This window comes from Telmatherina bonti (genome assembly GCF_933228915.1).
Source record: "Telmatherina bonti genome assembly, chromosome: 19".
NCBI lineage: Eukaryota > Metazoa > Chordata > Actinopteri > Atheriniformes > Telmatherinidae > Telmatherina > Telmatherina bonti.
This window is the reverse complement of record NC_136617.1, coordinates 9,744,761-9,758,433: the sequence shown is the minus strand read 5'-3', so window position 1 is coordinate 9,758,433 and position 13,673 is coordinate 9,744,761. Positions and strand designations below refer to the sequence as shown.

General features: G+C 37.6%; 1 protein-coding gene across 1 annotated transcript; it reads right to left on the bottom strand.

Moving 5' to 3' along the window:
- Positions 1-2,087: 2,087 nt before the first annotated feature.
- LOC306770419 (formyl peptide receptor 2-like) lies at positions 2,088-7,779 on the bottom strand (the record flags this gene model as incomplete). Its single annotated transcript, XM_079259279.1, has 3 exons — positions 2,088-2,141; positions 5,107-5,961; positions 7,600-7,779. 3 exons carry the CDS (start codon positions 7,777-7,779, stop codon positions 2,088-2,090), a joined length of 1,089 nt encoding a protein of 362 aa, XP_079115405.1.
- Between the last annotated feature and the right edge of the window lie 5,894 nt (positions 7,780-13,673).

Genomic DNA, 13,673 nt, shown 5'->3' with positions numbered 1-13,673 from the left:
AACGTTAGGGAGGGTTCTTTTGTTTTGTTTTGTTTTTTTAATCTTTTATCAGCCCTAGCAGCAGTTAATCCACCCTCTGTTATGTTCTTCTCTCATGCACTTTTTTACCAGATATACTGAAAATATTAATTTTTCCAACATTTTATTCTATATTTATATTTAATAATTTTGTGACAAATACAATGTACTGTTTTGCACATTCAGGTAACAGGTAGCCTCAAATGAAGGATGTGTAGTTTTAATTTATATGGTAATTCATGTTTTAGAGTTTGCTGCCAGTGTTAAAGCACTTTTTTTTTCTTTTTATAAAATGTAAGAAAAAAAGGCAAATTATAAAAGCAAATAAAGGGTGTTTTTAAATACTGAGAGGAACAAGTCAAATCATCACTTGTCTATCTAAACAGAGTGGAAACTCCAGCCCTCGAGGGCCTCAGACTTGCAAGTGTTCAGTTTCCTGGCAGGAACACACCTGACTTAAATCAATGAGTTAAATTAAGATAATTAAGTTTGACGTGTGTCATGTGTGTCGCAGCAGTACTAGCAGGACTGTGACCCCCGAGGACGGATCTATCTATCTCATTTGTATATGTTGTTACCTTTCAATGTTATGTTTAAATGTTTGTTATAATTTATTGGTACAAAACAAATAAAGCTATTTTTAATAAATAATGTCTTTCATGAAAAGTGTGCATGAAGCCAAACAAGGCATTCTCCTTCCCGTCTTTGTGACCTTCGCTACGGTAAAGGTTTGTCTGTCTGTTAAAAACATAAAGCCAAAAGTTATTCATTCATTCATTCATTCATTTTCTGAACCGCTTATTCCAATTCAGGGTTGTGGGGAAGCTGGAGCCTATCCCAGCTGGCTTTGGGCGACAGGCAGGGTACACCCTGGACAGCTCGCCAGTCCATCGCAGGGAGATATGGATTATCTCTTCAGGAAATCTTAGAAATGGAATCAATGATTAGATGTTGGAGGTAATCAGGGATTATTTTTATGACTTTTCAATGTAGAAATTAAGGGTAATTTTGTTATTAGACCTTTTAACTACAAAAAAAAGGCCCAGAATCACTTCCAGAGAAAGACATTGACATGACTCTGTGGAGGGTTAGGGGTGAACGCTACAATATTCTTGTACCATATTCCTGTCATGTTTAGTTTCCTTCTTAAAGTGGAACTATTATGAGCATTTCAGGCTAATTTATTTTTATTTCTGAGACCAGAAGGGCTGGGATTGAGCGAGTTATTGTCACAAATGGCTTTATTTACTTCAGACCGACCCTCTCCGTAGGCTGTCAGATCAGCCTGCGGGCAAAACGAGTGGATTGAGACTCTTCCGCATTAAGCCCCGCCTCCCGCCACTGCACTACATCAGGAGCGCGCACCGCACCTGCTTTCGCCGTCATTGTTGTGTATATTAGTTTCCTCCAAATTGGAACTATGCGTTTCCATACAGCTCATCGACTTCTCCAAATCAGTAACTTTATTAGTGCATTCAATTGAGTTTGTCATTGTAATATCTCATAAATAGGAAGGATTCGGCTAATATGAACTCAATAAAAAAAAAAAAATAAAAAAAATACAATGTCAACACATAGCATACAGCCCTACATGTTGGAACCTGAATCAGAGCCTGAAAACGAAGTGGAAAACAGCAACCCACAGCAACGAATGCAGCAGGATGTCTCTCTTTGGTAAACTCACCAGCCATCGTTGGAAATAACTTTATCCCACGTTTTCCACCCACCTGATGTATTTGTACATGCCCTTGTTAACCAGTAGAAGGTAACCAATCACCGAACTTTATCCCCCGGGACATCACAAGGATTTCCAAGTAGAAAAAAAACTGCGTTTAGGTGATAAAAAAAACAGTGCCGTTCACATGTCTGATGAGGATTCAACACTGTAACACTGTAGAAAGCTCAGAAAACTCCAAATACCGTAATAGCACCCCTTTAATTTAGTAGTTTTATCCCTTTTCAGGGTTCTGCTTTGTTTTCTGATCCCCATCGTTAGCTCACCTGTTTTTTTTTTTTAGCTAACCCACTCCACTTGTGTCTCATTTATCTTCTTCAGTGACTCCTCAGTTTTAGACCTTGTCCACGTAGCTGCGTTTCTGCAAAGCCAAATATCTTTCCCCCTCCTGCCAGTATAAAAAATCAGTGCAAACGATCTCGTTTTTCAAAAACAAATCCATTCACACCTTTCTGCTTAAGCGTGTTGTTGAACACATTCATAAGCATATCAAACCAGTAGCGCCTCTAGTCCTGTCCAATCAGAATAACCTCCCATCTCTAACATGCCTGGAACATGATATGGTAAGGTGGTGGAAAGTAATCTCATCCTTCGCCTTTGGTCGTCTACGTGGAGCAGTGCTGGCGGCAGCGTGAAAACAAACACAAAGCGCCTGGACAACAGATAACGCTAACACAGTTTCGAGGTCGTTCATGCTGAAACAGTGACGTTTCAGTACCCAGCTATATTTGTCCACATGCAATCAGAGTATTCACAAATCTTCTTCTGTTTGGATGTTTTCAAAGAATTGTTCTGTAAGCATAAATCTGTGTATTTCGGTGGATGATGAGTCAAATCGGAGTAAAATATCTTTGTTTTGTGAAATACCCTGCGACATGTGGACGAGGCCTCAGTTTCCTGTTTGCTTTCTGTCCTTAGTTCACCTGGTTTCATTTAGCTAACCCACTCCACCTGTCTCATTAGTGTTCCTCAGTGTATTTATACTCCTCAGTTTTAGTGCTTCACCAGGTTGTGGAGTGAGATTGTGTCATGATTGTCAACGGTTTTGGCCAATCCTTTTGGTTTGTTATTGGTTTTTTTTTGTTTTTTTAAACTGTCAGTTTTTTGTTGAGATTTTGTTTCTGCACCTGCTGGCACCAGACAGGTGCCTACATTTCAGTCACACCTCTGCCCCACCATGACCATTTAGATTCATGACTTCAACAACAAATCAATGCATTTATTTATGGAGTTTAAAGCTGTCAAAACTGAATTATAATTTTCACTTTAAATAAAGAAAGACCTCAATTTGTGTGCAACATTTAGAGAAATATTATTGTAAACATTAATGAAGCTATAGGCATAACTGGTCATTTATTTACCACTATGTAAAGAAAGAAAGGAGACAGGATGTGTAGTACACACCAGGTATGATTAAAGAGCTGGAAGCCAGATTTAAATGACAAGTGTTTGGGAAAAAATTAAGAAATTAGCTCATTTACAGTGTCATTGTTCAGATTTTGACCTTTTATTTATTCATTGTGGTTCTGTGTTCAGTTGTTTGTTTAAACATAATTATATTTTCCAACAAAAGAATGCATAAGCTTTTTAAATCTCCTCACCAAAAAAATAAACCACTCATAATGTCAACATGAGACTAAAATAGAGACTCAGAATGAAACCAAATGAAGTTTGGAGTGTTTTGCTTTAGTACATCATTAAATATAATGGTGTGCTTGAAGTGTAACCATTCAAATTTTATGGTAAATACCAACAAACATCATTTAGAAATCCTTAATTAACCTGCTATGGTGCCATACAAATGCAAAACATGCAGTTTGTCTCAAACAAGTCAACACTTTTAAAGTTTCTGCTTCCATAAGAGTTTCTGTTCAAGTTGTTGTTTTTTACACTGTAATAGCATTAAAAAGGAGCGATGAATAAAGCTTATATAAGATGATTAAAATAAAAAAATGATCCATTTAAAGACAACATCATAGAACTGAGCCTGGTGCAGCAGCAGAACAGAAAGGTTAGAGATAAACAGTCGCTGGTTTCCTAGAGATGCAGAAGTACTCTGCAGATTAACTACTGCACAGCTGAGTTTTATCAGCTGGTTGCTAAGGATCGATGGCCAGCTTTCTTGGCTGCGTTTTATTGTTTGTACATCTCTGGCAAGATCTGTATGGAGGCTGGAGTTGTACAAACAGCAGTTGAAACCCATAAAGGCCTTTCTGGTGTTGCAACAGAAAAAGAAGCATTTGTTTGGTAATTTGTGTTCAGTTTCAGTTCATCTAACTGTATGACCCTTTAGTCAGAGCTAATGTTATTCCTGGCTTTCCTTATGATAGTTTCACTTCCCCCTGCCTTCATCTCTACCCAGACAGCACGGTTCCACTTTAATCACAAATACTAGAGACAACTTGCAATCCTTTAGGAGGACAACTGTAATCCAGCTTCAGTTCATCCTCCCACAACTTGCCCTTTATGAGAACATTTACGCAACATGTGTCCTCACTGAAAGGTCAGAAAAAGTCAGACTAGAAACAAAAGAGCTTGTACCTCCTCATAATACGGATTAGTGCAGTGTTTTAAATCCACCTTTAGTTTATAGTTTGAAATGGAAATATACAAAAATAAAATCAGTTTTAATTGCAGCAAATGTCACATATTTACCATCATGTTTGTGCACATTCACTTCTTTTTCACATATCATCCAATGTGTTAAAATAGATGGCCAATGCCATGTTAGTCTATCAACAACTTGAGTTCAGACCGAAATATTAAAATATATTTTATACTTGAAACAAAGGAATTGTGATCTATTCCATTATACAGTCATTTGGCACAAAGCGACCTACATTACATTGTGTAACCGACAATTAACCAAATGTGCATGTCATGTCTTATGGTGACGTGTGTGTGTGTGTGTGTGTGTGTGGTAAGATCTCAATCTGATATTAAACATGTTTTCGAGGAAAGTAAATAAAGTTACTTCTGCACAAAAATACCAAAATGTGTACATCATACTTTTTATTTTTTTTTACAGTGCAGATAAACCAGAAAACACAGAGAACTATTTCTGGGAGCCCTTTGAGCAACAATCACTGGAAAAAACCAAGTGAATAAATAAAGAAAATAAAACCCATAATCTCTATCTGTTTTACATAAATATATAAATGTTCCTGTTTTATTTTTCACACTTATCTTTGGCACTTATGTCGTGTGGAAACAAAACTTTAAACAAAGAACTCTATACTTTTTTCTGCTCTTAGCTTCATTTCATTTCCATTACTGTACAAACCCCTGCCCTCCCCAAAGTAACTTAAGGATTACAAATCTTACAGACCTACTTAAACTTTAGCTACTCCTACCAGTGCAGGACTCTGTCCAGCCACCATGACCGCACTATCATCCAGAGATCGTTCGTTGGTCTGAGTGGACTGTCCGTCGACGTCATCGGCCAGAGCTCGCTTGTAAATACCCATCAGACTCTGTTTGAACTGGCCTCTCACTTCCAGCCCCATGCAGAAGTACAACAGCGGGTTCACACAGCTGTTGAAGTAGGCAACACCTTTCGCCAAAGGTTGCCATATTTTCAGCACGACATTCTTACTATCCACCATTTTTACCAGTAGAAGGCAGTGGTACGGAGCCCAGCACAGGAAGAACGCAATGACAAGTGATGCTAATATACGGAGGGGGCGGGACTTCCCAGCTAGGCGGGTCCGTTGGATGCCAATGCCAGCCAGGATGTAACAGATGAGAATGACCAGGAAGGGCAACAGGAAGCCACACAGGAAGCGGATGAGGTAGAGCGCGTATTTGGTGGCATCGCCCCCCTTCACCTCCTTATTCTCTATTGTGCTACACTTGCTGTTGTTGTACTTGTCATGATAGACATGCCGGCTGATGAAATAAGGAGTGCTGAAGACGACTGCCAAGATCCAGACGCAAACTGCAACCACTCTAGCAGCAAACATGGTGCGACGTTGCTTGGTGAGAACGGGTCTCCAGATGCAGAGCATTCGGTCCAGACTGATCACGGACAGCAGGAAGACGGAGCAGAACATGTTGGCGTATTTGAAGAAGCCGTTGAACTTGCAGAGGAAATTGCCAAAGGGCCAGTAGTTAAAAAACAGCTTCTTGATGAGGGAGAAGACTCGTGTGAAGCAGAAGATTAGATCCGCTATCGCTAGATTCACCAGCCAGACGTTGGTGACCTTCGGCTGGAGGGGAAGAAGAAAACACGAGAAGGAATAAACAATAATAATAGGGATAAATAAATAAACAGGAAGATAATGCAATGAATAGAACGTCACTTTTTTTTTTTTACATTATTCCATTACTCTTTTTTTTTTTTTTTTTTACTTTAAACAGCATTGAAACATCAATCCAAACATGTTGAGACATGATTTACCATGAAGAAACAAAACATAGTGTAACATATGATGACCCTGTAAAATTTCACTAAATCTCACGAAAGAACACTGAAAAAAACATATTTGCTTTCACTGATGTAGGATTAAGTGAGAAATGACTCCTATTTAGAGTCTGAAACTAAATGTTTTCAATTTAGTTTCAAAGCCAAGTGTGCAACTTAACTTTACAATAATTACTCACAATACCTTTTTAGCTCTCAACATAGGGACGTGTGATCCTGCAAGATTTATCAATCTGATAACCAGTAAAAAAAAAAAAAGGGGGCTGGAATCGTTGCTTTTGATGCTGTTTCATAAAACTGTTATATATAAACACGTTAATGCAAAGAAATGACCTCGAGTACCTGATGATGCATACTCAACAAAGTTATAGCTTGGAGCATGAAAATTAGGGGTGGGAAAATGGAATAAAAAAAAAAAAAATCAAATGTCTGTATTTTTTGCTTCACAAATTAACAAACTTTTTTTTTTTTTTTTTAAATAAAAATATTCCATCATTAAACACGCTCATTTTTTTGTTGTTGTTGTTTTTAGTCTACAGAAATCAGCTATATCAGGGAATCATGAGAATCACAATTTAAATTAAATCGGCACCCAAAAAATTGAATCGAACTGAATTGATGAAAACATATATTCACAGCCCGAATGAAAATCCAAAATCGCTGGATTCGTTTTGGACATGTAGGTATTTTGTCAGACCAGTGAACCAAATCCACCAAAATAAACACTTCACCTTCTTTATTCCTATTCCATTTATGATTTTATTGGCATTTTTGCTATTTGTTGTCTTTTATACGAGACCTGGGTTTGTAGGTGGACCGATTCCACTTCTTTGACCCGAATCAGAATTTGTTTGGCGAATTCACATTTCCCCAAAAGAAGCAGACTTTCTGAGCAAACGGACTCGGATTTGAATAAAAAAGGCTGATGTGAATGTTCCCTTAAAGACCTGAGGTCTGGTTTACACACACTGTAATATGTGGATATGAATGCCATGCGGTGCAACAGTTTTAGACTTCTTCTGTTTCTAGAGCAGAAAAACTTCAACCTATCTTATGTCATTTCTAATCTAATTATTGTGTAGAGCTTCAAGGAGCATTTGTCACTGACTATTATCACATGAGCTCAAAACTTTGCTGCTGTAACAGAAACAGATGAATGAATAATTATACACTGGTTATTGATCACAGCATGTTGTTTGTACCGCTCTTTCCAATGTCTACAAAGATAATTATTATTAGTTTAATCTGAGTTGCTGTTATCATTCAGAAAGCAGCTTCCTGTAAGACTTAACAACATTAGTTGTTCAAAACTTCCAGCAATGACAGAGCTGAAAGTGTATTTATCCTTCCTGAAATAGTCCCGTTTTTAAAACCAATTAAAGTGATATTTATCTCCGTAATGCATCAAACACTGTGCATCCACCTTGAGTCTGAATCCAGCCACCCAGATCACCACGGCGTTCCCAGTGATGCCGAGCACCACAGTCAGCGTGTAGAGGATGATGCTGACGTTGCCCATGATGCTTTCCATGTCCACCTTTGTTGCCTGGTCGTCCGTGGAAGATTTGGTAACAGCATCGAGCAGAGAGGCATTGTCAAACATTGTGCGACTGGAAATGAGAAAAAAAAGAAAATATAAACATGTTTTTACCTCCAAACATCAAGGCAGATCAGATTTCATGTTTTAATTCATAAATGTATATTTTATATTTTTATTATATATATATATATATATATATATATATATATATATATATATATATATATATATATATATATATATATATATATATAAAAATCAAAATAATATAAATATTTGTGGAAATTTGCAAACGGACAGATAAATACAGACAAAACCATAACACCTGACTGGTTGCAGGATGATGTAACACACCCGACAGCCAAACGAGTAACATTTTATACAAACTACATGATTAAAGTTGTGTATAAAAACCAACATTATTCCTGCAGCTTTCCACTGTTGTTCCTGCTGATAGTCTGCTGAGGTCAGAGAACAGATGGTGAACAGTTGGTTGTTTTGGTTTTCTGTTTGGTTCAACAGTAGCTGTGGTTATTTTCTGTCTTCGGTTTCTGTCTCAAGCTAACCTCTGCTTTTAATAAAATGCCATTCAGAGTAAACAGTAGCCGTCATATTTCTGTCTCAAGTCAGAATCTTCACATGATTTGATTTAATATACTCTTTGACAGACAAAATGGAAACGTGTTTGTCTTTGTAGCTCCATAACGTTTATGAGTCAGATGTGTCCGGCTGACACATTGTCTGGAAAATAATCTCGTTTTAGTCAGATTTCCCTGTTAGATCCCTGCATGGCTATAAAGCTTTATTCCTTTCTGATTTCTGATGTTATATTAGCCCTTACATACATCGCCATATTTAAATATGAGACAATGACTTCTAAAAACGGTTTAAACAAAATGGGCATCTGTTTTACAAACATGTCCATCCCTAACCTCAGCTTTCACACCTTGAACCAACAGCAGTGACAAAAATAAATAAAACTACCTGAAACCACAGAAAATTTCAAATATATCTCTACAAGAAACACTTTGCTTGTTGCATGTATCGTGCACTTCCTCTCATGTTAAAGGGGTGCTATTATGGTGTTTCAAGTTTTCTGAGCTTTCTACAGTGTTACAGTGTTGAATCCTCATCAGACATGGGAGCGGGGCGTCACAAGGATTCCCAAGTAGAAAAAAACTCTCTAAAACGACGCGTTTTTTGTCGCCATGGAAACCGAATGGAGAGAGTGCTGGAACTCAAACTCAAACTCAATCATTAAAAACAGTGCCGTTCACATGTCTGATGAGGATTCAACACTGTAGAAAGCTCAGAAAACTCCAAATACCATAATATGACCCCTTTAAAGATTTGTTCCCCACGAAAGACTCATGAGAAACACAACAGTTTGCTGCACTGCATAGTTTATTTTTTTATGTTTAACCGGTAAAGTGTCTAATCGAGATCATTCATCTCTTTGTGAGCGAATCCAAACCAAAGACAGCAGCAACCACACAGCTGCTCACACGCAGAGCGGAGCGTGTATCATACTGAAAGTAAAGTCATTGTCATGCAACAGTTTCTTCCTGCTTCTCAGGCCTTCCTGTTCTTAACTATCAGCCTCTCTGCCTGCAGCTGCACTCCATGAGGAGCCCACCTGCTCCTCATCACCACCATTATGAAATCAGATCACTCAGCTGTGACCAGATCGTCCGTCAACCTCCCCCACTTAATTCCAGTCCTGGAGAAGTTTCAGATTAAAACCTTGTAACTTCTTGAATTTTGTGCAGCTTGACTCCTCTTTTTCTAAGAAACATGAAAGTCAGTTTCAAAAAGCCTTTGTAAAACCACAAGATTTTCATCTCCAGTAAAAAATGACAAGATAAAGATGACTTGTTGATTCGTTTAGAGCGATCAGCTTCTTTTCATTTCATGTGCACTGTTTCCCCTACATTGACTCAGCTGCCACACCTCAGTACTGCAGAGAATTGAATAATTTACACCATCAAAATGTCTTAATTACATCTGCATTTCAGCCTCCAGAAGTGCAGCAGTGGGAACTCTGCACATGAACTCAGCATGCAGAGTTTGGCAGTGAATTTTGTAGGCTCACAAACTTCATCCATGCAAAGGGAGCTGCATAGTAAAATGCCTCAGTGATAGACGGTGTCTCATGCACAGAAATGCTGTGAAGGAAAATACAAATCAACTGTCACCACAAACCAAAAGAGACATGAAAGCAGCCACTTCATGCCTCTTTTCAGCCCTGAATGAAAGAAACTAATCCTGAAATGAAACAGAAAAGCTTAAATTTCAGTCGTAGTTGCTTAAAAGAGGATACGCCCTGCAGAGTAACGCATCGACATACAGTCCATATTTACTCCAGTCTTTGTAAAAAGCAAAAAACTTCCTGAAACTTGGCATTAAAAACATTCCACAAGCTTTTTCAATAAGTCATCTTCTTTATGACTTCCTATAATCAGCCTCATTGTTGTATTTCCAGTCCTCATTGTTTATCTAGGCAGGTTAAGCAAATTCTGCAGAATCTGTCAGTATTTCTGTTCTGCAAGGAGGATGCCTAAATGTTCATCTAGATGACTGAGACCTTTACAAATACAAATATGTAGTGATATATCCGTGGTATGTAGTCGTTTTACAGACATTGATAGTATCCTGTCAAAGTTTGATGGTTTCCATCTGAGTTGAGGAATGTGTTGAAGACAAGGCATCATGGAGTTTCTAAGGATGAAATGAAGTTATAAAAATGGCAAATATGCTCATAAAGTCAAACCTTACACCCGTTAGCTGCTAAAGAGGGAACAGAAAGATAAAGTAAAAATTGTTATTAATATATTTAGTGATGACTGAGAACACAGGTATGATGGGTCAAAGAACGAGGAGCTGGAATGTTGATAATGCAGCGAGTGGTTTTTGTTTTCTAAAATGAGACACTGCACATCTTATCTGCTGCTTGCTATTTTTCTGAGAACCAGTTAATGGGGCGAACAGAGATCTTTGCTCGTGCTAATCTGATAAAACTTCTGATTGTGATGGACGTTTTCTCTAACTGCATAAAACAGTCCTACTCTTTATTTTTTTTTTTTTTCTGAATTAGCTAAAAATTTCCATAGTTTTGATCAATCAGAGATAAAAACTTAATTTCCTTGATTAAAAACAAAAAAAAGTATATTAATTTTTAAAGTCCCATTCTCATGTTGAAAAGAGGATGGACCTTTGTCCTTTCACTGCTGAAATATTGGTTTGAAGTTCCCCTTTTTCTAAAAGTCAAGTTTTTAACCTCATGGTTGTTATCTGTCAGAAAACATTCGTATAAAATCAACCATTAATAGTTGGAAGATGTTGGGCAGGTGGCGTCAGACTGATGGCGTCATCGATGCTGAACATTTGAGGAACTCGTGCGGTCTTCTTGCTTGATGGAGCTGTACCACTAATTAGCATATTTTATGGAGAATGTAATGAAGCTTGCAGGCCTAGAAGAGACGTTAGCATCAAAAAGGCACAAAAGATACTTATTGTGTTTGCAGAAAGGTTTATGATTGAAAGACGTCTGCGTCGGGGAGTTGTGCTTCTATGACACATGTGAAGGAAAGTATGCGGTGTGTGTGTTTTTAAATCAATACTTTTGGTGTGTGAAAGCTTTATTTTAATGTGCAGGAATTATTTTTATTATGTAAAGCACTTTATATTGTTTGTTGCATCTGTATAAATAAAGTTTAATTTAGCTAGATAACTAGCTGGCTAGTTAGCCAGCTAGTTATCTGGCTAGCTAGCTAGCTAACTGCCTAGCTAGCTAACTAACTGCCTAGCTAGCTAGCTAGCTCACTGACTTGCTAGTTGTAGAAACAGCATTAATTAAAAGAGTAACAAACCATCATGTGTTAAGCTGAAGCTCAAGAAGAAGAGCTAAGAAGACCACTGACTACATGCCCCAGGAATTGAACCTTGCATTGGTTCCCAATGTGTTTATTGGGATATGAGTGTTTGTGAATGTGACATGCAAAACAGTAAAGTGCTTTGACTGGTCAACCTGACCTGAAATATAACATATAAAGTATTTTACCTTCATTTACCATTGAAGCTTAACCTCTGTCTGCCAGAGGTGAGTTATGATGCAGATTGGTGGTGAAAAATGTTGGGCTACATTAACATATTAATAAAAACGCATTCACTGAATACAAAAGAAGGTGTAGAAGCATACCTGATGCTAGATTTGGCTACTAGGAGCACTAAACCTGTAACTTCCCGCAGACCCCCCCGGCAGTGTCGCAAGATTGAACAGTCTCCATCTGTGAACCTCACATGGAAAATACATAAATAACCAATAACAAAAACATGACTATAAATGATGGTTTTGAATATTAAATGAAGCAGTAACTTTGGCACAACTCATGTCAATAACTTTGTATGGAAACATCAGCATGAGCCATTAGTTTATGGGACATTACAATAGTACTGCTTCCTATTTAACAGCCTATAAAAACCATAAAACTGAACCAGACTAGTTTCTAATCATTCTGTTACTTATTTGAGATTTACATGAATTACAGGAAATGCATTTATTACAGGGAAACCAGTCTCCTCAGACACTATTTTCACCTTTTTACGACATTCAATCATGACAGGCTTTCATTGGAAGAGGAGGAAAAGCAGCACAAATCAGAGCTCTCTGTGTTTATAGTAGGAGTGCTGTAAGGAAAGAGCTCCAGGTCACATGAAAGATTGATCTCTCTGGTTTCTGAAGAGGGCATCACCCACGTCTATATCTACACCACAAATCATCCATTATTACTCACATTAGGCTGATGTTTGCATCAAAAGTTAAATTATATCCCTTTAAGGGAAAAAGATTCATTTTTAGAGGCTTCAGAACAACTGACCTTTAAAATAATACAATATATCATTTAAATTTAAGGGATATATCAAAAGTCACTGAAGTAGAGACAAATGTCACTAAATAGGTGGTGGGTGGCTTAAAAAAGATCACATTCTTCAGGAAATGGTCAGATAAAAAGACTGCACTGAAAATAAAAAAAAGAAAAAAACAGCCAATGCCCAAAACTGAAAAATAAAATAAAAGAAAGACAGTGAGGAATCTTTTAAGATCTATTGATCAAGAACACCAAAAAATTCAGAGAAGGTGTGGCTGACTGGAAACAAAATATAAAGACTTATAATGACTCATGACTTTCACATTGTAATGTGTAGAAATCACCTCTCCCTGGTCTGAATGTTTAAATGTGTTGTCCAGGATGGCTGTAGTTACAGTTATCATACTTATTCAGCTAAGTCCATATCAGATTAGAAATACAATTTATGGTGGAAACAATCAGGTTTATCAGAAGCACAGTCAATAAAACACTAGGATGAGTGGGAGATGTTGCCTAAATGATGGTGTAGAAGAGCTTGCCTGTGGTGTCAGATGTGGATAAATGTATTTGTTACCTGCAGATGATGAGTCAATTTGACGGCGCTGATGTCGGCTGCTGCAGTTTCAGTGGTCAGAGGCAGAAATGAGCATTTATCCCTCGAGGTTCCACGCAGTTACAATGACTTCAGGAGGTTTTATTACCAAAAAACGTCACGTGTGTCTGTGTTCATGTTCACACACAAACACACACTTCTTTCTGTTTTGTCATGCATCTCGTTTTGTCTTCCTTTTTGTGTGGCTGCTTCTCTTTTTCTCTCCACTGTCAATCACACACAGATGCATGAACGTATGAATTTGAGAGTTTTCACTTTCCTCTTCACACAACTTGCCTTATGACATCTTTCCAGTTTTATCAAACAAAACATCATTAATCTAAAGTGAAGCATTATGTTTGTTTGAATTATCACACCCCTTAATTATTTATCAAAATGACAGGCTTAGACTTTTTCTTGCCCACTTGATTCTATGTGCATTTGCTTTTTAGCACAATAAAACAAAATGACAACAAGGTTATAACAAAAAGTCTTGA